The sequence below is a fragment of the Amblyomma mixtum genome, chromosome 3, assembly GCF_055824585.1.
Source record: "Amblyomma mixtum isolate Tamu chromosome 3, ASM5582458v1, whole genome shotgun sequence".
Classification (NCBI taxonomy): domain Eukaryota; kingdom Metazoa; phylum Arthropoda; class Arachnida; order Ixodida; family Ixodidae; genus Amblyomma; species Amblyomma mixtum.
Window position 1 is genome coordinate 14970822 of NC_143014.1, and position 25753 is coordinate 14996574.

Consider the following 25753-nt stretch of genomic DNA (forward strand, 5'->3'; position numbering starts at 1 on the left):
TAAACAGCCCTCACGGAAGCCATGTTGGTACTTAATGATGGTGATGTGTTCTTCTACTAGTTAGTTACTTGCGAATGAATTACGAGTTGCCCACGCGCTGGCCCTCAACAAGGTCTTGTACTTTGCACCCTACGCTTCCTTCACTCAGACTCAACGCTCTCGAGACTGCCCTTGTGGGCCTTTACAAGGCAGCTCTCAACCTCCCTATCACTACCTCTACCACTAAGCTCTTTGCCACAGGCCTCTTCCATCCTCTTCGTTCTCTTCTCAGTCTCCATCGTGACTCGCAGCTTGCCCGGCTTTCCCTTACCCGTCAGGGTCAGTGGTTATTGACTCAAGCGGGTATCTCGCCCATTCCAATCTCCCCGTTTACCTCTCCTATTCCCACCCCCGCTCCCAATCTTCGTATCCTTCCCCTCCCGACCAACATGTACCCCGTCCTGCACGCCGGACGTCGTCATGCGGCCGCACAGCACCACTCCCCTCTCTTTGATACCCAGGGTGTAGCTTACACGGATGCCTCCTTCGTGGCTCCTCGAGGTTCCTGCGGCTACGCTCTGTACCATCCACACCTCCCTGCTCCTGAAACCCACACCAGCGGGCCGTATCTACACCCTCCAGACGCATTGTCCCTCGAGGTCCTCGCCATTGCGCATGCCCTCCAGTCATTTGCCCTCCTTCCCTCTCTCCAAGAGTACACAGTCTATTCAGACTCACAAGCCGCTATACACCACATACAGAAACGCACCCTGACCCCTTCTCTCCAACAGGAGGTCGAACGAGCGGTCTCCGCACTGCAACCTTCCATCGTTTTCCTCCGCTGGGTCCCTGGGCATTCAGGGATTGACGGCAATGAGCTGGCCCATCAGCTCGCCCGCGACACACTTTTCCGGGCACCGTTGATCCCCTGGCCCAAGCCCTCGGAGGGCGGTGGGAGACTCACCCTTCGCCGCACCATAAAAGAGGTCTACCTTGAGCTCCGCCTCGACAAACGCCTTTACCCTCCCCCTCATCCATCACTCACGGTGCCGGAGTCTCGCCTTCTTCGGCACATTCAGATTAATGCAGTTATCACCCCGTCCCGCCTCTTCCTCTATCGCTGTCGATCGGACCCTTCCTGTCCCAACTGCCCCTGTATCTATGCGGACCTGGCCCATTGCTTCTTCTATTGCCCCGCTGCTCAGCAGTCGGGTTTCTTCGCCCCACCCTCTCTATCCATCACCACCTGGCTCGACTGGCTTGGCGCTGAAGGGGAAGAAGAACAGCGGATTCTGGTCGCCCAGGCGGTCGATATGCTCGGCTTATAAATTATGGTCGATTAAAAGTCTTACTACTACTACTACGTGTGCAAGGAGTTAACAGACTTTGCTGGTTAATGAAATGTGTTGATAATTGAGTGATGGTGAATGATTGCCCGGCTTGAAAATGGGCACAACCTTAGCTAGCCACCACTCGCGTGGAATCAAACCAGATGAAAGAGACTAAAAAAACAGGGGACAAGATGCAGTGAATACTTTCAGATGAATTTGTATTGTGTGCTGCTAAAACCAAGGTGATCAGACGCTGATGAGCTTTTAAGTTTCCTTAGTAAAGATAAGAAAAATTCGGACATTGAGGTATTATAATTATTCGTATTGTAACGTGGCGGCCAGCCGAAGAATGAGGCGTGGTGAACGATGGCTATGAGATGGTTTAATGGCCGCTGGCCTAGCGCGAGCGCTCCGTCCCGCGCCACTGCCAGCTTCGTCTTCGTAACACTACCCGGGGCCTCCGAGCGATCGTCCCGATCGGTGACGACCAGACGGCGAAATGGCGATGGTCTTGAGTGAAGGATCGAACAATATGTAGAAGATGGTGCAGTGCTGGCCGCCACGATGAGAAAGATGAGAGAATGAGTCCCGGTCCACGAAGCATCCGGGCCGGAGGGTGCCAGGAGCTGACGGCCGAGGTCCGTGGACGCACCGGACGGCAGGGGCAGGGGGGCGGTGTCTTCACGTGTGGGTCTCGGGTCGGTGGGGTCTCGGGTCGGTGGGGTCTTGTGTCGTCGTGTCTTGTGGTCCGGGCGGGGGACGGGGCTGGGGTGAGCGGCGAGGTCGGTTCAGGTCCGGCGGGCTGGGGCACGGCCGTGCGGCGCTGACCAGGTACTCACTGCCGACGTCCACGGCAGGCCCAGGACGCCGAAGCTCCGTGACCAGGATGGCGATGAAGGGACCCCAGCAACTCACACCAAATGTAACGTGGCGGCCAACCGAAGAGTGAGGCGTGGTGAACGATGGCTATGAGATGGTTTAATGGCCGCTGGCCTAGCGCGAGCGCTCCGTCCCGCGCCACTGCCAGCTTCGTCTTCGTAACAGTATTAATAGAATAAAACAGACCTCTTCATCGGTAAAAGTGACATGGATGCGTTATTAGAACCTGGGCGCATTCAACTACAGGAACAGTGCCTCCTTAAGCAATAACTAAAGTTACAACGGGATGATTCGAGGGCTTTATTGTCTGACCGATCTTCCGAGGGTTATTAACATTGATGATAAATCGTAGGTGAATAAGTGGCAGCTAGCAGATATCAGCGCCGACTGATAATCCTTATCGCATGCTTTGTAGCGTTTCCAGGAATCGATGCACCTGTTCTGTCGACCTGTGTGTAACGAAGTTTTTTCTTAATGTCTAGGTTACGTAGGTGACGAATAAACCAAGGCGAGGTATTAGCGCTTGGTATAGTGATGATGGGTATGAATCTGTCAAAAGAGCAGCAAGTTGTGGGTTCCTACGTGGACGCAGGCCACCACCCACCGCGGGTTCGAGCTTCGCGCGAGCCAAGGGCCCCGATCAGCCGTCACCACACACCACTGGGACACCGATGCGGTGCACTCAACCTCCGCTGGGAGGAGAGCGATTCACCGCAAAGAAATAGGCCTCCAAGTTCACAAAGGAGACGTTTATTCACGTCGTCCTTCAGCAGTACACACACACTCAATCGTCACCCCGTCCCGGGGGCGCGCGAGGAGCAAGGCTCCGCTGCGCGCACGAAGCGACTCGAGCAATATGCGCCGCTAGCACGCCGCTGCAGGAGAATGTCCCCGCGGCAGTGCTGTGATCTCTCTCTCGTGTCGACCGTTGGGCCGGTTGCGAGAGAGAGTGGGCAATCAACGCAAGGTACGCCTGTCTGAGGTCGCTGGACCCCGCTGGACAGGCTCGAGCCGCTGCAGGTCAGAGGACACGTGCGGGCGAGCTCGAGTAAGCACTGGTCCGAACGGCAAAGGCCGGCACGGACAAACAGTAACGTACGCACCTTACGCTGTCTCGGAGGGATCTCCCTCTCTCTGGGCCCCGCTCGGACGGTCGCGCGGCGCGCGGCCGCCCAAAGCGGGGTCCCGAATTCCCGCCAAAAGGCGCCAATGGCAAAGGCCCTTGGGGAGCCGGGGCGGAGCTGTGGCTAAATGACAGTGATTAGTCACCCAGCCGCCTCTCCACCGCCTGAGGCGGGAGCAAGGGAAAGAGGAGAAACAACGCGGGAGGCCGGCTAGCCGCGCAAAGGCGACGGCGGAAAGCCAGATTCCCACATCCCCCTCTCCTTAAATGCCCTCCTACCCATCGGCAAAGCACGCGGCCAAAATAAAGAAATCAATACACAAAAAAATAAGCTACACTTCAGTTCCAAAATAAAGAAATGAATACACAAAACAAAACTAGCTACCCTTCAGTTCCAGCCAGAACAACGTAAGAAAACAAAGGAAAAACAAGGCAAACAAACAAACACTGCCATACGCTTCAGTAAATCAAAACAGCTTGCAGATTATATACACGGTACACAAGACGATGTGAATTCAACTGTACAACTATGTGACAGGTGGGTGACAGTCCCAAAGTTCGGTGGCGCGGCCCAATGGGCCTGTCGGCGACTCACCGCTCGCAGACTTCAAGTTGAACGGGCTGGGAGGGCCGACGACTGATGCGGTCTTCTTTCCGTTGATGTAGGGTGCGTTGATGACGACGGGGCCGCGGCAGGGCACTGACCTCGCGCCCTTGGACACGACATCACGTTCGGCACAAGAGAGTTAGTGCACCCCCTTCACGCCGGCTGAAACGGGCGAGGACGTTCGGCGGCGTCCAGATGTGTAACCTTGTCCACAGCGAGGGGTCCTTCTCATCCTCGCGCTCACGCAGAAGGACACAACGGCACAACTCACAGGCGTCGCCTTGGCTCATGGTTACGCGCGCACACAGCCACAGCCACAAACACGCATACACCGGCACGTGCGCGGACGCTGGTCGGCGACAACGACCCCCCATCAGAAGCGTCCAGAGGCGCCGCGGCGAGGGTCAAACGGTGCACTTTCCGCCCCCCCATCGCCCCAAACGCCCCGCCAACTTCCCCTCCATACGGGCCGCACAAAACTCGCACCGCGACACACGGCTCCTTAACGAGCCAACCACCCACAGTCGGGCCGGAAATGAGAAAAGGCGCCGTACAAACGACAGGCAAACTCTGCGCTTCAAAAGATAAGCGCAAGAGAGAGCGGCTGAAGTATACCTATGTACATCTGGGTGCGTTCGAACAAAAACAGACGAGCAAGCGGAGAAACGAAAGTGGCTAGAAACTGACTCAAACAAAACAAATAAATAAATAGATGAACACGCAAGGCTGGAACTGATCATGCTGCCAAAACAACAACAAAAAAAAAATAACACACCGTGCTTCGCCTGGGTAGGGCCTGACGAGAAAGCTCGCCAGCTAGCTGAGGCTGCGTGCCTTCGGTTGCGGAAAAGTCCGCCGTCCGGCATCAATCACACCGGTGACCGTCGCCTCAGATTGTACCGGTGCTCCGTACGCTTGCGTTCCGCAGCACCAGTTGTGCCTTTGCGCTTGCCTTTGATACCAATGGGTACCGGCGCAAGCTCGTCAGACCGTGACGCGTAGGCCTTCCGGTCTGTGAACCCCTGCTTGCTCCTGGGGAAAGGCCCCATCAAATCGCAGGTGGCCATCTGCCACGGACGCACACTGTCAATCGGTTTGATCATTCCAGGCGGCTTGCCGCCCCGTGACTTCACCGCTTGACAGACATGGCAGGAACGGCAATAGCGGAAAATGTCACGCTTCATGCCGGGCCACGTCACCGATTGACTCAGTTTTGCAAAAACTTTGGAGCCACTCAGATGACCGGCCAGTGGTTCGTCATGAGAGAATCGCAAAAGTGCGCCTCTTAGACTTTTGGGGATAACCACCTTCAACGGGTCGATGGACTCGTCATCGGTGGCTATTTACTTCAGCACGAGCCCGTCATGGTCCAGCAAATATGAATCCCCGGGGTTCGCCGCGACACACGCTGGCTTCTGCCCCCCCTGCGCCCGCTACAATACAAGTAGCGTCACGGCGCTCCGTCTCCCTGAGACCGTCGCTCACCTCGCGACAAAAGGGGTCATTTTGCTGGGCTTTCAGTAGCTCTTACGGCTGAAAACGATTCCAGTCATCCCAGAGGGGAGCATGGTCTCGTCCCCACTCAGGTTTGCAGCCAAAATTTCCGTTCGCGTCGGCACCTCCGAGGCGCTCACGAAGAGCTTTGCCTCTCGTCCGCTTTGCGAAGCGCTGCTCGCCTGGTTAGCGGAATGGGTTAACCCGTTTGCGGGTTCCCCCTCCTTGCCGCCCGGCGGCTCGTCCGCTGTTTCGCCCCCTCCGCCTACAGGCGTCAAGGCGCCGCTGGCGAGTGGGGCACGGGATAGCGCGTCAGCTACCACGTTTGTGCTCCCCTTTCAACACTGCACGGAAAAGTCGTAATGCTGTATCAGGAGAGCCCAGCGCGCCAGCCGACCCGCAGGCTCGCGGAGCCGCATCAGCCAACTGAGCGCACTGCACCCCTGCCTCAGTGGAGGCTTGGGCGGGCTGCACGAACGAGGGAGGCAAGGCTCCTAGTTCGACGAGCGGCGTGGTTTCCACAGGGAACCGGGCCAGCGCCTCGCCGTTCCCAGAGCAGAATTGACTGCTCGCGGGGCACGGCTGCTGCTGTTCGAAACTGCCGGTTGCGGCAGCGTGACAAGAACTGCTTTCGCACTGGACGGAAAGCTTGCACAGCTGAGGCATGTGACCAGCGGATGCACCGCAGGGTGCTCCCGGTACAGCTCCAATGGGAGCCGCGTGGTCGACATTTTGGGTTGTGCCGCAGTAAATCCCGATGGGGGCCGCGGCCAACCACGGTGTCTAGCTATTCGAAGGAACAGCAGCCAGCGGATGAAACGACGCTACAACTCCGTAGGGAGCCGACATGTAGCTGCCGAGTGCCCCGCTGGGTGTGTTAGACACGGTGCGCAAGCGTGATCGTCAAGGCGACCTGCTCGGCTAATGTGCCATCAAAGGCGTAAGCGCCAATGACTTAGCACGTTGGGCGCCAGTTGTGGGTTTCTAAGTGGACACAGGCCACCACCCACCGCGGGTTCGAGCTTCGCGCGAGCCAAGGGCCCCGATCAGCCGTCACCACACACACACTGGGACACCGTTGCAGCGCACTCAACCTCCGCTGGGAGGAGAGCGATTCGCCGCAAAGAAATAGGCCTCCAAGTTCACAAAGGAGACGTTTATTCACGTCGTCCTTCAGCAGTACACACGCACTCAATCGTCACCCCGTCCCGGGGGCGCGCGAGGAGCAAGGCTCCGCTGCGCGCACGAAGCGACCAGAGTAATGCGCGCCGCTAACACGCCGCTGAAGGAGAATGTCCCCGCGGCAGTGCTGTGATCTCTCTCTCGTGTCGACCGTTGGGCCGGTTGCGAGAGAGAGTGGGCATTCAACGCAAGGTACGCCTGTCAGAGGTCGCTGGACCCCGCTGGACAGGCTCGAGCCGCTGCAGGTCAGAGGACACGTGCGGGCGAGCTCGAGTAAGCACTGGTCCGAACGGCAGGGCCGGCACGGACAAAACAGTAACGTACGCACCTTACGCTGTCTCGGAGGGATCTCCCTCTCTCTCTCTCTGGGCCCCGCTCGGACGGTCGCGCGGCGCGCGGCCGCCCAAAGCGGGGTCCCGAATTCCCGCCAAAAGGCGCCAATGGCAAAGGCCCTTGGGGAGCCGGGGCGGAGCTGTGGCTAAATGACAGTGATTAGTCACCCAGCCGCCTCTCCACCGCCTGAGGCGGGAGCAAGGGAAAGAGGAGAAACAACGCGGGCGGCCGGCACAGCCGCGCAAAGGCGACGGCGGAAAGCCAGATTCCCACAAAGTTTATTACTGAAGGGTTCCAGTTATCTCCACTGAACGTGTACAAAAATCGAGTAGAAAGTGCTCGGCAAAAACTGTCAGCTCAGCGTTAATTAGCCTTATAAATGCATTGCAGGCAATCTGTTTAATTTCTCTGGTCGCATTAGGCAACTTTCTCCTGAGAAAACAAAGCTTTCGACGAGCTTTTGCGTAGTTATTTTTTTCAATGCAGCTGTACCAATCAATATTGTGTTGTTAATGTCACTCCGAAGTACCTGAAACTCTGTGCCTCAAGACGAGTGAAAAAAAGTTGGGCGAGTTTGTACATATTCATTATTCGCAACAGCGCGGCAAACGCGGACAACAGGAGAGAAAAGTCAAAGCAAGCCCTGACTTCAACTGATATTTATTACGGGAAGGGAAGTGTATACATACATCTTCAAATAAACATACTGAAACGGAACCGGCATACAAGGCGTGAGCTAATGCAGACGTGTCCATCAACAAAAACAACACCCTGACCAGAGGAAGATAACACTGGATGCGTACTATATCGCGCTATCAATCAAGATGGGCACCCTTGAGGAATTCAAGTTCATTCTGTGACACCACTACAGAATGCCGACTGACGCAAGTGTTTCCAGAAAGTATTATTCATGCGATAGGCTTCCATTATTTCTCCAGCCAGTTGGTCTTTATGTCTAAAAAGAATTGTTCTGGCAGAAAATACCGGGGTGCAACCGCATGAACGACGGTGCAGTGCGAGGTCAATAGATGACTTCGACGAGTTGTTATCGCAGGAATTGGGCTGTTTCTGAAGCCTTTTCTAACGCATCGTCCGGTCTGGCCAATATACACGGCACCGCAAGAAAGCGGAAACTTATAAACAGCTCCAAAACTGCATGAAATGAACTTTGGTCGATGATTTACCTGACACCCACCAGTCTTACCACGCAGGCTAATGTCAGATATCCTTTTTTTGTTGTGCACAGATGCCACTCAACTTATTTGGTGCCGAAAAAACAAACTTCAGGCCGTATTTGCCCTATCTTCTTTAACCCATGGGACAACCTACGGACATACGGGACAACAGCAACCTTCTTTGGGTCATTGGGAATCTGTTGCTTTCTTGTGCCATTTTTTACCAACCTCACTACCTTTTCACATGCTCTGGTCATGAGGTGATCCGGTACCTACGCAATTTCAGCCTAGCCGACTGCTCAGACAAGCTATCATTGGTCAGGTGGGCGCAGGACTTGTGAACGGCTGACCAGATACATGACACCACAATACTACCTTTCACCAGCTTAAAGTAACCTGAGTAGAAATCTAACAAAGCCTTTGCAGTTCGTGGCCGATACTGCCAGCACAAGTTACCAGGACGAGAGCGCAACCCATGGGTTGCCCCATGAGTTAATGGGATCCTGAAATGGTTTCTACAATCATATTTTATTGCAACAGCTCTGTAGAGGTGGTCTCTGCGAGTATTCTAGTCCGATTCAGAAAGCTGCGCGTGGAACCAATAATTTCCAAACAGTTTCTAAAACTTGCCGCTCACAGCCGATAAGGGCGACACCCCACCGCGCGTTTTTAGCCGCCCCTACCATGTGACGTAAACTGGGCAGCCGTGGCCATGGACTGGGCGACCCTTATCATTGGCTCTGCCCACTGACGTCACGCGCAATTTTTGCAATAATTCATTTGAAACTGAGCACTGATGCTCCTTGAAATACTATTGTATTGATTGCTTATTATTTTTTAAAACACACGTATACAGAGGTAAGAATCCAGCGTATTTCTTGAAATTAAAGTGGTACTTCCGGTGGAGAAGGAAATCCGTCTGCTCACAAAAGCACGTGTTCTCGTCAAATCTTTCCGCCCGCCTTTGCGAGTTTCCTAGCTGCGCCGACGAGTCGCTGCTGTCGTCACTGTCGTCGGCCTGTGGGTCTCGGTAGGGGGCGTACTGATAAGGCTCGAAGCTCATCTCAGCGGTGGCCGCACGCAGCCGCGCTTCTAGCTCCGGATCCATGCCGTTCGAGCAGCAAGCAGGGGACGCATGTGCGAAAACTTGGTCGGCGCGCCGCACCGCACCGATCGTCGCTTGCGAACTGCCGCCCCACAACACGCAGCGACACACGGAGCGGTAAGCATCGCTGCGCCGCTCTACCCAAGCTCCGCCCACAACCGCTGTCGCACTTGGCCGCCGTGCAGTAGTGCCTGAGCGCTGCTTGGGATGGTGTAGAAATATCACAAGAAAACACACGACCGCCTTGATATCAGAAAGTCTGTCAGCTATACTCGAGCAGCGACAAATTGTGCCTGCTTATGTTGGGAGCTTTCGGCAACGGCACAGCTCGCGGGCTGTCCGAGCGACGAGCTCTGGTGCTGCCTGGCTGCCGTGGTCGTCGCCAGGCCTATAGCTCGTTTCGCGTCGAGGCCGCAGCGGCCGGCGCTTCGGAAGTCGCCTGCGCTATAATAAAAGGCCTACTATACACATCGCTTTACTGTCAGCAGCATCATCTCACAATAAAATAATAGTGTGATGAATTTCTGTGCCGTTTTCAGCAGCGGAGCAAGCGGGCGCCAGGCGAGCCGGACCCCAACTTCGGGCCAGCGGCAGCTGGAAGGCGCGGTTGTGGCAAGAAATTTGCTCGTATCACAGTTGTTACCTTTACCAGCAGCTCAGTATTGTCCAGCGATCCTCAAAAATGACACATTTTTCACATTTCTTGTCCCAGGGTTTATTGTTTTCGTCAAGAACACTCTTTAGCTCATTTTATATGATGCCGGCAGAAGCGATTCGGGCTGGTCGGCCGGACGGCATGCTCGGCGTACTTGACGTTCGCACAAGGAAATACAAAACAGCCATTCTACCAGAGCTGATGCTTCCTAGATTCGAGCAACGACAACATGCCTGTTCAAAAGTGGATCATTGGGCAACGACACCGCCTGTGGCAACGCCGGGCGACGAACTGCGCGCTGATCCCAGGCTGCCCTAGTCGTCGCTAGGCCTAACTGGTTTCGCATCGAAGCCGCGGCTGACGGTGCGTCGGAAGTCGCCTGCGCTCTAATAAAAGGCCTACTCTTCACATCGCTTTACTGTGAACTCGTCCCATAATAGAAGATATGTTCGATTTCCATGACGCGTTCAGCAACGGAGCTAGCAGGCGGCAGGCGAAGCGCATCAAGTAGCAGCAGCACCAAAGCGGCTATGGGATGAAATTTGCTTGTATCGAAGTCATCACTTTTACGAGCAACTCCGTTTTGGCCAACGATCGTCAGAAATGATGCATTTTTCACATCCATTTATCCCAGGGCTTGCTATGAACGTGAACAATACTAGCGCGTTTTTCAGTCGCCGGTGGTCTGCATCAAGGCTGGCAGGCCGTCCCGGCGTGGCTCGGCCCCGAGCGCTATGAGGAGCGCGCTGTATGTACGTCATCACGACGGTGCCGCTCTCCGTGCTCGCTTTGGCTCCCGCTTCCCGTCGTTGCGTTTGTGCGCGCGGCTCGTCGTTGACATCTAGCAAGTTGCACGCAGGCGACAAGCTGCGATCGGACGTTGCGACGCCGTTCGCAACGGCTCGCCGCAGTGAATCGCACTCACTTGTCGCACATGTCTGCGACCACCGGAAGTAAACAAGCCGAGCGCCATTGCTTGACGTATTCATGGGCGGAGCATCGCCCCGTCTTTTCTTTTTTTTTCGGAGCGAGTCCCTGGGCGTATGAGTTGAGGGTAGTAGATGGTGGACAGGAGAAACATCATTTTTAATCGGAGATATCTTCGGTGTTGATGAAGTTCGGTTAACAATTTTTGCGGTGCGGTTACAAGTGATGGAATACTGATCTCTCGTGCGCTTTTGCTAACCTTGGCAAAGAGCTTTTCAGGGTCCCTTTAAAGAAGATATGGGGCAAATACGGCGTGAAGGTTGGTTTTTCGGCACCAAATAAGTTGAGTGGTATCTGTGCACAACAAAAAAGACATTAGCCTGCGTGGTAAAACGGGTGCGTGTCAGGTCAAGCAGCGACCAAAGTTCATTTCATGCAGTGTTGGAGTTTATAAGTTTCCGTTTTCTTGCGGTGCCGTGCATTTTGGCCAGACCGGGCGATGCGTTAATGAAAGGCTTCAGGATCGCTGAAATTCCTGCGGTAACAACTCGTCAAAGCCATCTAGTGATCTCGCACTGCACCTTCGTTCACGCGGCTGCCCCTCTATATTTTCTGCCACAACAATTCTTTTTAGACATCAAGATCAATTGTCTACAGAAATAATGGAAGCATATCACATGCATAATTCTGGAAACACTTGCCAGTCGGCCTTCTGTAATGGTGTCACAGAATGAACTTGAATTCCTCAAAGGTGCCCATCTTGATTGATAGCTCGATTTAGTACGCGTCCAGTGCGATCTTTCTCTGGCCAGTAATGTCATCAGCGAATCGCAAATTACTTAGGTATTCTCTATTAACTCTTATCGCCAGCTGTTCCCATTTCAGGCCCCGGAATACCTCCTGTAAACAGGCGGTGAATAGCACTGGCGAGATCGTTTCTCCCTGCGTGACACCTTTCCTTATTGGAATTTTGTTGCTGACTTTATGGGGGACTATGATAGCTGTGCAGTCGTTATAAATATCTTCGAATATTTTCTCATAACACTCTTCTACACTCTGACAGTAAAAGCGCTCAAAATACAAGGACGACAGAAAAGGAGAGACATACAAAGCGCTTACTTTCAACTGATTTTATTTCAAGCGAAATACAATTTTGTACTCATGGCAATGTCAGAAAGAAAAAAAAAGAAAACTACGACCCAGAAAGAGCAGGATAAGATAACTGACAAAAGAAAACTGGCTGTTATTCCATATAAGCTTAGGCTATCGCACAACCTGAGAAAAATTGACAACAGGGTAAACATTAACGTTTTGTTTTCAGCCCCGAATAATACCCGTGCCACACGTACAGATTTAGTGTCATTAAGTGCTTACTGCCTTAAGTTTTAATGGCATTCGTGCGGTGCCACACGCATAAATTTAATGGCATTAGCCTTACTGGTATTCGCGACCTACTGAGTTCGCCACAACTCATTCCCCCGTGCAATGTGTACTCTCGTTCCCATTCCACGCACAGAAAAGCATGCAGCTTTGTTAGTAACAACTTTCTAACCAGTAGAAAATGGTTAATTCTTAACTTTCAGTCAGATGAGAGATGTATACCGCATTTTCGGTGCGATGAGCGCCATTTTAACCAACCTTATTGACAGGCGCTCTCGACTTATGTGCTGACATCCGAGTTTATGGCTACTTTTTCGACTTGTAAAGCAGGAACAGCGGTATGTTCTGGAAAACCTTTTTTACATTACATTTAAAGAATATTCCCGATATATTGTGCTCCTTAGGAATATTTATATTCAGATGAAACTTTTGACTACCTTGCAAGCGTTATCGTCATCGTAACTTTCGATAATGGCTTTAAATGTGGACGTGTAGCGCCAACTCCGAAAATAATGGCATTAACAAACATAAGGCCTTAAAGGGCAACTCCGGCGATTTTTCAGCCATTTTAAGCTAATGGCTGTTTTGGGTTTCTAGGAACCTCCTGTAATGTTTACGATACAAGGTTTTCAAAAGCAACCGTAAAATAATTTTTAAACAGCAAAAAACGCAAAACTCGAAACCGAAACCGCAAAACCGAAACCGGGGAGGGGCCTTCGTGCGGTATTGACTGTGACGTCACGAGCGGGTTCGCCGCGCTGTGAAGCCCCCGAAGATATCACAACTACCCTGAGCCGCGCTGTCAACATGACTGAAAGCGCGGAGGACAGCTTTTCCGAGACCAGCGAGTCTTTATAAGACGACTCATTCGACGATTTTGGACTGGACGAGTCGCCTTTTAGGTACGATCCACCGCCGAGCGAGCCAGCCGAGTCACACCACAGGCCGCGTCACCTGCAGCACGGAGACGGTCTGAACTCGGAGAAGTGACTACTTGAGTCATTTCTCGTGCATGCATTTGTGACAGAGTCGTCAGAACGAAAGTTAATGAGATGCACCCGCCGACAGCTGTTCGTGTGGCCAGTGCCGGCCGACCCAGCCTGATGAAAGAATCTGCTGCCGGAACGTTGCCGCGGTGCACAACGTCCTTACAGGGGCATGCATCACCAACAGTCCTCTGCGAAGCTTTATCTCGACGGCGAGCTTTTCGAAGTGAGTTCACGCCAGCTACAGTTCTACAATCCAACATACCGCTTCTTGACGGCCGCGCTTCGTTCAGCTGGCCGCTGCGATAGACGGTTGTACTAGAATAACGTTGGCACAGAATATGCCTTCAAGCGCCAGTTGAACGAAGCCTTAGCGAGTCCAAAGCTCTCTTTGAAGTACACGCTGTCTTCATAGCAATCTGGCGCGAGCACAAGCGGGTATGCTTCCTCGGAGACCAGTTTACACGGCGAACAGCTCTCACCAACTTATCGCGAAGGTTCTTATCGCTGGGAAACCTACGCTAGATCACGCCCGTTGTCACAGATCAAGAATTCGTGCACCCCACAGCACAACAGAAGTTGCCGTGACCCATCTCTCTGGCGTACACATCACATCAAGCACGTTGAGATGGCGCGAAATTGCACAGGTGGTCGAAATAATCCCGGAGAGCCCACTACGGACCTCTTTCTTCCTTTCTTCTTTCACTCCTCCCTTACGTCGCGGTTCGGGTGTCCATTGCTGCGTCATTTACTTTCCTCAAAACCTTTGTTTTCAGTTTTCCCCTGCACTGCCAGCGCCAGCGCGCGCCCAACCAGCTTGACACGCCGCCCCGCCAGTGACGTCACAGAACAGGGTGGCCTGTGGAAGTTGCTCGATCAGTGGGTGCCGCTCGCGTCGAGGAGCGCTTGTCTTCAAAATTCGCTTGCGGAAAAACTACGCCGGTTTCAGGTGCGAAATTTTACATGAGACATCAGACTATCATAAAGAATACAGACTTAAAATTTCATTTCAATCGATGCACATCGAAAAATCGCCGAAGTTGCCCTTTAAGCATTTACTGCCATTTCTTGTGGGTGTGTGGCACGGGCATAAGTTAGCGCCCTGTGCAGGAAAAGCACTTCCGGAAACTTCCGGCACTCCGGCCTTTCCGGAGGGAAAGGCCGCTTGCACAATCAGGCACCAAAAGCCGTTTGTCAGATGTGGATATATGGGGGGTCAGCCTTCCGGCCCCCGCACTCCCACTTCGCGGATGCAGCGTTTCCGCTCGCTAACCGCGGAGGGATTCGTGCTCGAGGGACAAAGGAAGGGACGACAAAGCGTGACACTCATATGCTATTTATTACACTTGCAATGAATACACAGAGCGGGCCAGCTAGCTACAAACCATCAACGAGGCGTTCCTCGGAATTAGAAGGCTAACGTAGAAGGGTTTGCGACTTACCGGCTATGGCAAGGGCGCTACTTCGGAGGTATCGACCGCGAACGTTTGTGCGCGGCGACAATGGCGGCAGGGCTTTCCCGTGCGCGCCGCATTATTTGGGGGCAAATCCATCCCCGAGCATTTGCTGGGAGAGGTGACTAGAGCTCGCGTTTGCTGCGCTCGCTTCGCTGCGTGGAACCAGAAGTCCAGCGGCAAGCACAACTTGTCACAACAGATCTCCGTGCGCCTGCCGCGGAAGGGGACGAGAGCGTGCGGCTGCTACCGCTCATGACGCTCGCCAGATCCCGAAGAGAATCTCAATGGCTCTGCGAAGCTCCGCGTGGCCTTTGAGGGGGCGCTCCCGTCGTTCCTCCGCTTACCCCATGAGGAGAAACTTCCCTCCTCGCCCAGCCGCGGCTGTCCTGACGCATGATGAAGGTGGTCGCCCGCGTCGAAATGAAGGGGGGGGGGGACAGGTTTTCCACATCCCTCCTTAAATGTTGACCAATGGTTGTACTCATCCATGGAGGTCATCGACGTAGTTTCCATGGGCGCTGCGGTGACGACTGCAGGACCCCTCGTACAGGTGGGTTGGCAGAGTCGTTCGATGCGCAGCAAGGTCACCAGGTACGCCTCCTTGTCCAGCGGCAGGCACCGAAAATTAGCTTGCTGGGAGGGTGTTGTCCGTGCAGACGCGCTTTTGTTGGAACGCAGGGGAATGGCCTTCCCTCTCGTAGCCGCTGCAAACTGCTCGCTGGAGACCCCGCAGCTTACGGTGACTCACGGCCGCAGGGCAGCAGGCAGGGGCGCAGAGAAAGGACAGCAGGTCAGGGCAGCTTCTCTCGAACTCTGCATATCGCTCCCACGATCTCCAAAAGTTTGGATCAAAGGCAATTGAGACCACGCAAACTGACCATTTGGTAAAATGCAGAAGCAATGCGAGTGCCAACAATTTTATCCGGCACCGCCCAAACACTCGGTTCATTTGAACGTAGCTGCCTGGCCGGTCGAAGCGCTTTCGCGGTTCGCCTTCCGGCATGATGATACTAAGCTCAGTAGAACTGCATTAGCGTCTCTGGTTCCGCGAAATTATCAATTCGCTTCGCAGCCGAAAATAAAATACCTAGTTCGTTTGAACAAAGTCAGCTTTCTGTAGTTGAGCCACACTTCTCGGCTCTAGCGACGTAAATATAAAACCAGCAAACACGTTTGCGCCTGCGCGTGCGTGTAGGCCGCGCGGTGGCTCAGTGGTAATGGTGCTCGGCTGCTGACCCGAAAGACGCGGTTTCGATCCCGGCCGCGGCGGTTGAATTTTTTTGGAGGAGAAATTCTAGAAGCCCGTGTACTGTGCGATGTCAGTGCACGTTAAAGAACCCCAGGTGGTCGAAATTTCCGGAGCCCTCCACTACGACGTCTCTCATAGCCTTAGTCGCTTTGGGGCGTTAAACCCCATAAACCAAACCAAACACGTTTGCGCGTGCTTGTGCCACGGTACGGCGTTTCCTCCCCAAAGCGGCAGGCAGCTCCCGAAGAGCCTTCGGCCTACTCGCTCTCACACTTGCCTGTGCCAACGAAGGGCCAAGGACAACAGCTAGAACACATCGCTACGAGGAGATACGTTTCTGCCATGGTGACCCTGCTCGCTCGCTGCTATACCAGCAACTTCTGAATGAACGACGCCCACCGCTTCCCGCAGTGTCGGAGCACCCCGGTGCTTTTCCTGCAATCCTGGCTGCACTACACGCCAGCAGATTACGGCACCCGGCTCCCAGAGCCAAAAAGACAGACTGGAGAATATTTACAACTATAAACAAGACAAATCGAGCCACCCTTCAGGCTTGCACATTCACTCGCTTCTGGCATCTTGTTCTCCGTGGACGGCTCGGTCTCGCTCTCCATGTGCGAACCTCATAAGTTCACCTGCCAAAGGTGTATCGATGAAGCGCTCAGCAAGCACGCCAATTCCCCCATGCTGCTATTTCGCTCATCTCGCTTTCCAGAAAGAACATTAGCCTTGCTAGCAACTCCGAATACGGGTCAGGCCTAACGCTGTACACGTCCGGGCGGGAATTCCGTGAACCGAACTGAGTGTCGTCTCTTGTCCCAAGAGCTTGCGACACGTTGGGCTGCCATTGTGGAAATATTGGAGGGGGGGGGGCAGCCTTCCGTCCCCGCACTTCCACTCCGCGGATGCAGCGTTCCGGCTCGCTAACCGCGGAGGGCTTCGTGCTCGATGGACAAAGGGAGGAAGGACAAAGCGTGAACACTCATATGCTATTTATTACATTTGCAATGAATACACAGAGCAGGCCAGCTAGCTACAAAACATCAACGAGGCGTTCATCGGAACTAGAAGGCTAACGTAAGAATGGTTTCCGACTTACCGGCTGCGGTAGGCGCACTACTGGAGGTATCGGCCGTGAAAGTTTGTACGCGCCTACAATGGCGGCGGGGTTTTCCCGTGCGCGCCGCATTGTTTGGGGGCAAAGCCGCCATCCCCGAGCATTTGCTGGGGGAGGTGAGGAGAGCGCGCGTTTGCTGCGCTCGCTTCGCTGCCTGGAACCAGAAGTCCAGCGGCAAGGCACGACGGATCTCCGTGCGCCTGCCGCGGAAGGGGACGAGAGCGTGCGGCTGCAACCGCTCGCGACGCTGGCCGGATCCCGAAGAGAGCCTCTTCGGGTCCGCGGAACTCCGCGTAACCTTCGAGGTGGTGCTCCCGTCGCTACTTCCGCTTCCCCCATGAGGGAGATATCCTCCTCGCCCAGCCGGGGCTGTCATGACGCATGATGGTGATGGTCGGCCGCGTCGACCACGAAGGTGGGGAAACAGGTTTTGCACAAAAATGCGTAGAAAGCGTCGTGTACAAGGTGCCCTTGACAAGTGGCAAATATTATATAGGGCAGACAGAAAGGTACCTAAATGAGAGGTTAGGAGAGCATAATTACAACGTGGAACCAACAACAAAAGAGGGGGGCACATGAGTATCCACTGTCTGAAGTGCAAGGACAAAAGCAAGGAAGGCTGCCGTCCCATTTTGCACAGTTCTAAAGTACTTTTTAAAAGTAAATGTCAAATAACACGAGAGATTATGGAGGTTCTTGAGATAGCACGAGCGGGTGATGATTGCGCAAGCGCTCCATCAATTTTGTTGTCCGGAAAAGGGATGTCCTATCTTACATCAGGCACGTGGGTTGTCTGAAAACGTGCCAGCCATCACTCGTTGGTAACGGTCCTGCAAGCATGCGCAGGTGATTACCATGAGTACAAAATTGTTTTTCGCAGGAAATAATAAAAATCAGTTGAAAGTAAGCGATTTGTATGTCTCTCCTTTTCTGTCGTCCTTGTCTTTTTGAGCGCTTTCACTATCAGAATGAAACCCAACTCGCCCACTCACTTCCATTACTCTTCTACACCTTGATTCCGCAATGCCTGCATGACAGCCGAGGTTTCCCCTGAGTCAACTGCTTTCTTGCAATCAATAGGCTATACATAGGGTTTGGTTATATTTTGCGCATTTCTCTGTCACTTGATTGTTAGCATGAATATGGTCTGTTGTCTAGTATCCTTTACGAAAGCCTGCCTGATCATTTGGTCGATAGAAGTCTAGGGTTGTCCAGACTCTGTTAGCGATTACCTTAGTAAATACCTTGTAGGCAACTGACAGTAAGCTGATCGGTATGTAATTCTTCAAGTCCTTGCCGTCTCCTTTCTTTTGAATTAAGATAACGTTAGCGTTCTTCCAAGCTCCTGGTACGCACAAGGTCACAAGTCATTGCGTATACAGGGTGGCTAGTTTTTCTAGCACAATGTATCCTACATGACAGCGGAGGTCAGCCACCATCACTCGCGCCTGGCGGCCTCATTACATACGTAAAACACGGCGCTACACTGGCCAACGTGGCTACGCATATTAAAGCCATATAAGCATGGAGCACTGCCCTGACGGCGGGGAGCGAATGCACAAGGTGTGAACTCGAGGAACCGGTGTGCGGCCATCCGGCTCTTTTTCCCACACGTGCGCAGTGGACACAACTGCAGCCTAGCGGCTAACACTAGATGACGCTACCTTGGTCCGCAGAGGCCCGGCGGCGCGATCTAGAAAAGGTTGCTTACGTCTGTACGTCTTCCAGCCCTAAGTCTAGCCTGAGCATGTTGTGCCTTGCTTTTCCTATGCAAAGCTTTCCTTAAATGCCATGACAGACTTGCTCTGGGCTTCTAGAGGCTTTTGTTACCAGAATGAAAAGTTGCAAAAAAAAAACAGCGCGAACAAACGGGGACGAAAAGAAGAATACACAGAAACAAGCTCTGACTACCAGAACGCTCGTGCTACTAAGTGATATCCAGATATGCAACCTCACAGTCACGCAGGAGCAGGGATGGTTTGCTGGCACACAATCTTGCCTTCTTTGGCATATTATACGCCTCGATGATTTCCCTGGTCAACTGGTCGGGGGGTTTGTACAAAATGTCAGTACAATGCAAGGATGGAAAACAGGATTGACACTCTCGGCAATGATCAACTAGATTAGTGGAGCAATTAGATTCTAATGAATTGAGATGTTATCCGAGTCGTGTGAAAAGTTTAAAATCGTGGTGAAAAGTTGGTAGTCGGCGATTACCGGTCTGCTCAGTGTGCAGTAGACAAACAGCTGATGTTGTTCGCTTGGTCAGAAATGCGCTTTATATCTCGGGTTCACCAGTAAAACGTTTCACTTTGACTTCCTGCGCACAGCCGGCCTTCTCCTTGCCTCCGGTCTGCGCTCCAAGTCTTGAGTAAGGACGGAACAGAACCGTCTCCTCACGTGACGCTTCGTTAAAGGGACGCTGAAACGGTTTTTTTAAGAATTCGAGGTTATTCAAGAATTCGAATCTATCAAGCTTCTAGATAAACCATGCAAAGTATTTTTGCACTAGCACTTAAAATGGTGGCATAATGGTCGATTAAAACCGCGACGATGTTTAGGCTTCTCACTACGTTGGAGGATTGCGAGGAATCTCGGCAGGGACGTCATTGTTGCGGAAATTTCAATTTCCGCTACTTAGTCCTGCATGCTGCTGTGCGTCGTCAGATGGCGTCAAACAATGCATCGCGAGCTTCACCTTCGATGGCGTCGGTTTTCTTTCATGGAATAACCGTTTCTTTGCTGAAAACGTACTGCCGTCACACGTGACCTCATTATCGAGACCTCTGCTCGTCGCTGTGCACTTCAGAGAAGCCTGAACGCCGACGACGACTTTATTTGGCGATTACGCCATCATTTAAAATGCTAGAGCAAAACAATTTTGCAGGCTTCACTTGCACATTTCACACATTCGGCAACCGTGAACTCATCGAATTCTAAAGCCGCTTCAGTTGCCCTGTAAACTGCGCGCCACTGCAGCGTACCTGTGACTAGTGTAGCAGGGATATATCCGCAGGAACATTGCTACTGGCTGCTCCTCACGGGGATCCCATCGGAGCGACATTCGCTGTCATAAAGCGGAGAGCTCTTACGCGTTTTCGGCTGATGGGCGCCGTTTGCACGCAGGCACCTGATGGAGAACGAGATACACACGGTGCACCGGAGCGCCTTCGCCGACCTCACGTCCATGGAGAGACTGTGAGTATATCGATGCTCCCCACGGGCTGTTTACTAACTGAATCTAGTGAGTACGGAGGTACGCGGGAAGCATATGGCGCGGCGTAACGTTGCTGCAGTGAAGAGGGCGTCAATGAATTGCACCTGCTCATGGGTTGCCATTCAGGCAGCTTTGCAGATTGAAATATACCTGCGCTTAAAAGACACGGACTGAAAGAAAGAGACACACACACAAAGCGCTGGTTCCAGCGCTTTGTGTGTGTGTCTCTTTCTTTCAGTCCGTGTCTTTTAAGCGCAGGTATGTTTCAATATGGTAAACCAACTCGCCCAAGAAACCACTCAGCTTTGCAGAGAGTGGCAGTAAAAGTTTTAATGCGTTCAGTTGGCGTATTATACGTTACTGGTTCAATTAATCGCAAAAGTTAGTTTTCTTAGTTTATTAACGCCCGTACATTCTCTGCCATCATTAGGCACACCACAATCGTGCCAGAAGCCGGGGGTTCCAGAACCTTCGGAGTTGCATTTCTAACCCATCTCCTATAATGCATACACGAGTCTGTACGCATTTTACAGGAGCATAGAGGAGGGCAGACATGCGTGACACAATGAGATGCGACGCGTTATGTGCGTGATGTTGAAATTCGGAGCGGTCGGATAACAGCAACGAGGGCTGTAGTGAAAGGAGGTGTGTCACTGGGGGTGCCCAGGAGATGCGACACCTTATGGGTGTGGCGTTGAACTTTGGAGACGCCTGACAGTGGCGACCATTCATGGGGGTGGGTTAGAAGAGGGAGGGGTGTTGCATGGTAGACTTAATTGACCTTAGGCATGCCCAGGAGATGCAACGCGTTATGGGTGTGGCGTTCAACTTCGGAGAAGCAGGATAGCAGCAAGCAGTCATGGGGGTGAGATAGAAGAGGGAGGGGTGTCGCAAGAGGGTAGGCATGTGTGACATTAGGAGTGCCGTGGAGATAAAATGGGTTATGGGTGTGGCGTTCAACTTTATGATAAGCGGAATAGCGGCAAGCAGTCATGGGGGTGGATTATAACATTGAGGGGTGTTGCAGGAGGGTAGGCGTGTGAGCCAGGGTTGCCTAGGAGGTGCAGTGCATTATGAGTTTGAGGTTGAACTTCAGAGAAGCAGGATAGCAGCAATCAGTCATGGGGTGGGTTAGAAGAGGGAAGGGTGTCACAGGAGGGTAGGCGTGTGTGACATTAAGGGGTGCGGTAGAGATAGGATGCATTATGGGTGTGGCGTTAAAATTCGGAGAAGCCGGATAGTAGCAACCAGTCGTGGGGGTGGGTTAGAAAAGGGGGGGTGTCGCAGGAGGCTAGGCGTGTGTGACTTTAGTGGTACCGAGGAGGTGCGATGTGTTAAGGGTGTGTCGGTGAAGTTTGGAGAAGCTAGGTAGCAGCAACCAATCAGGGGGTTGGTTTAGAAGAGGGAGGGGTGTCGCAGGAAAGTAGGCATGTGTGACATTATGGGTTGAGGATATGAGGTATGCTAAGTTTGTGGCGTTGAAGTTTTTTTTTTGAATTTTTTCTTTATTTATTCTCAGAAACAGTACACAAACTGTTGTTTGGACCCATAGCATTTACGGCTAGTGAGGGGTCCAAATACAAAACAAGTACAATATTACTGCAGAACGTGTAAAATAAAAAAACTTCAAGATTAACACACACAATTGAATTAATTCCTACATTTCCGTGGAAATTAAATAGTGTTTTAAAGATGCCGAAAAGTTATTTTTTTTCTTTAACTTCATTAGGGATTTCATTCCACACATGGGCTCCGCTGTATTCTAGGAGTCTCCGGCCGTACATATTGTAACAAGGTGGTAAATTAAATAGATTCTTGGTTGCAGCTCTTGTTTGTTTCATTGGGAATCTAAATAAACTAAGGGGCAGGGGGTTGTTAGATTTTATTACATTGTTTACTATTTCAGCTATCTTCAGTTTATATGCCATTGATAGGGGTAAGATACGAAGCTGCTGAAAGAGTGGCCTGCTGGGGTATGTATTATTTGAATAAGTTATCATACGAATAGCTCGTTTTTGAAGGCGAGAAACAGGATCTAGATATGTTTTATATGTACCACCCCATGCCTCCAGGCAATAAGATAACTGACTGTGCACAAAGGCGAAATACAGAATGCGTAGAATTGGAAGATCAAAGCAGTCCCTGGCCTTTAGTAAAATATGACAACCATAGGCTAATTTGGAGCAAATATTATTAATTTGTTCTTTCCAGTGCATATCAGACGCGAACAGGACACCTAGATACTTGTATTGAGGCACCCTCAGCAGAGTCGTGTTGTCGATAGTTAGAGATATATGTTCGTAGTTCATGTTCTTCCTGCGCGAGTGAAACACGGTGTACTTTATTTTCTCAGTGTTAAGGGTTAGCCGATTACTTTTAAACCACTGCGAAACTTCACTAAGCTCTTCATTAATTATACATTTAAGTGCCTCTAAATTTTCCCCTGTAAAAAGTAAAAAGTTTGTAGAAGCCAGGTAGCAGCAACAAGTCTCGGGGATATAGTAGTGGCAGGCAACAAAGATAAGTCTAGTTTAGCAACAGTTGAAAGCGCTCATGCCGTTTTTAAGTCTGTTGTCTTTGTTGGCTTGCGCTGCTGTGTATACGCATAACGAACTTTTAGTTATTTTAAATCGTGGGTGCTCGTTAGAAGAGAAAGGGGCGTCGCAGCAAGGTGGGTGCGTGTAACTTTAGAGCTGCGGAGGAGATACGACGCAGCAGAAACCAGTGATGGGGATACACATACATAGTACTGCAACGCAAAAATGTAACAGTCTAGTTGAACAACAGATGAAAGCGCTCGGGCTGTTTTCTAGTCTGTTGTCTGCGTTGTCTTGCGATGCTGTAAAAACGCATAACGAACAATACCCCCGAAAGCAGAAGATTTGACAGCCGTCGCCGTAGCTCAGCGGTAGAGCACCGGCCGCGTAATTCGGAGGTCGTGGGTTCGGATCCCACCGGCGGCATGTGGTTTTTTCTTCTGCTTTTCTAATCAATTAGCCTTAAGCGATAACATATTCAGTAATATTCTACATCGAACAACAGCACAAAATAAATGTAAAGAAATCCCCTGTGTCCCTTGGTTTCTGTGGCTGTTGGCTTCTCTCAACCCTACTTTTAGTTATTTTAAATTGTGGGTGTTTTTAGAAAAGGGAGGGGCGTCGCAGAAAGGTAGGCGCGTGTAACTTTAGGGCTGCGGAGGAGCTTCGGCGCGTTATGGGTGTGTCGTTGGACCTGTGAGAAGTCGGGTAGGAGAAATCAGTCATGGGGATAGATATACATAGTAGCGCAAGGCAGAAGTATGACAGTCTAGTTGAACAAGAGTTGAAAGCGGTCGTGCGACTTTGTAGTCTGTTGTCTGTGTTGTCTTGCGCTGCTCTATATAAGCATAATGCACAAGCCCTACTTTTAGTCATTTTAAATTGTAGGTGTTTGTTAGAAAAGGGAGGGGTGTCGCAGTAATGTAGGCGCGTGTAATTTATGGCTGCGGAGGAGATGTGACAGGTTATGGGTGTGCCCTTGGACCTTGGGGAAGCCAGGTAGCAGACACCAGTCATGGGGGTACATATATACATAGTAGCGGAAGGCAAAAATATAAGTCTAGTTGAACAAGAGTTGAAAGCGGTCGTGCTGCTTTGTAGTGTGTTGTCTGTGTTGTCTTGGGCTGCCTTATATACGTATAATGCATCAGCCTACTGTATATACGCATAACGAACTAGCCCAAACTTCCGTTATTCTAAATCGTAGGTTTTTGTTATAAGAGTGAGGGGCGTCGCAGCAATTTAGGTCCGTGTATCTTTAGTCCTGCGGAAGAGTGGGACGGGTTATGGGTGTGCCCTTGGAGCTTGGAGAAGCCGGGTAGCAGCAACCAGTCATGGGGATACGTATCGATAGTAGCGCAAGGCAACAAGAATAACAGTTTAGTTGAACAGCAGTTGAAAGCGTTCGTGGCGTATTCTGGTCTGTTGTCTTTGTTATCTCCTGCAACTGTATATATGCATAACGAACTACCCCTACTTTTCGTTGTTTGCAATCGTGGGTGTTCTTTAGAAGAGGGAGGGGCGTCGCATGCACGCACGCACATACATGCTTTGGAGTGCCTCTGGAATAGTCTTCTCAGACCACTTAAGGCCCTCATGGTTTTCATAGTTAAAGCCCTTCTTTAGTCGTCTTTGATGAGCGGTAATTTATTGAAACCTATCATTTCTTGTAGCGCTTACCGAGATCTCTTCATCAGACTCCGCAGTCCTCTTTTTTTCTGTTTGTGAAAGCTCTGTAGGCTTCTGTAATTTTTATTCAAGTCCTGGTTGTACTTTTGCAGCTCAGCATTTTCTCGGCGAATAGGCAACAGGTTTGAATGCTTACTGGATGCAAATATGAAACCAGCTTGAGAGATTTGACTCGGAGACTCTTAACATGCTGTTGCCTTTCAGCACCTGACAATTGTGCCTCCGCAGGTGAAGCTGTATTCTGAGGATGGCTGCTTAAGCCAGTGAAATCTTCCCCGCTGAGTTTTTGTGTTCTCAAAAGTGAAGGCTGAGTAACGCTGCTTATGCTGCCAGCAGTGTCTAGCGACGAGGCGGCTGCCCGAGGTAGAGCGTTCCACGGTGAAGTGCTGTGGTCTAGGTTACCGGCAGAATGCCACTCGAACTGCTGCCAACGCATCAGCACATTTGGACGCCTCCGTGCTACTCTCTCTGCTGGAGCAAATTGTAGTGGAGTGGCAGTTTCCTGCTCAGTCATGTTGTCCCCCGTAGCTATTGCTTCTGTTTGGTGCACAGACATGCTTGAGTGCTACGCGTGGGTAAGCAAGAGCGCTTCTTTCAAGACTGGCAGTGTTTCGGGATGGCTGCAATGAAGTGTTTAATCTTTATGCTACTCATACATAGCAGCGCAAAAAAATGAGGACCAAAGCGAACGAGGAGACACAACGGAAGCGCAGACTATCAACTGAATTTTTATTCACGAAAGGGAAGCTTTTAAAGGCGTTAGAAAATACAAAATCGAAACATAACAACCACTACCACGAGTGCAAGGAAAGCTATGACATATCATTCCTGCGTGAAAACGAACACCACAACAGGATAACAAGTGCAATCACATCCAGCCAACCCCCCGTACTGTCTTCTCATACTCAAGAACCTGGGCAGAAAAGGAACCTGCTTTTCCTGCAGGCTGACCGACGGTGATGCGGCACACGAGTCTCCTTCTTTTTTAATCAAGTAAGCTTTCATCAGCTCCCGGCAAACCTTATCGCTGTGCCTGAACAAGATTTTTGTCCTATCTAAGTGGGGAAAGCAGTCTTTGCAACCCCTGCAATGCAAGGAGAGGTTGGAAGACACAGCACCTTTCAATGATCCCCGATGTTCCGCTAAACGCTCATTGATACACCGACCGGTCTGGCCGATGTAATTCTTACCACAGGAAAGCGGAATGCGATATACAACACCTGTGTCACAATCTGCGATCCTTTTTCTGTGGGCTGTCGTACAACTGCCCCTCCCGCGGACACCACCATGCTCAAGCTTTTTTCGCACAGCACTGCACACACCAGCAAGCT

The 25753-nt window shown here is 51.7% G+C and overlaps 1 protein-coding gene across 6 annotated transcripts in view; it reads left to right on the plus strand.

Annotated features, from left to right (window-relative positions):
* Positions 1-25753, plus strand: part of sli (slit guidance ligand) — a 567521-nt gene that overhangs the window by 100344 nt on the left and 441424 nt on the right. For all 6 annotated transcript variants that reach the window (XM_089578241.1, XM_089578242.1, XM_089578237.1 and 3 more), the window contains one exon: positions 20106-20177. In XM_089578241.1, the coding sequence (XP_089434367.1) occupies positions 20106-20177 (72 nt within the window). The remainder of the gene's footprint in view (positions 1-20105; positions 20178-25753) is intronic.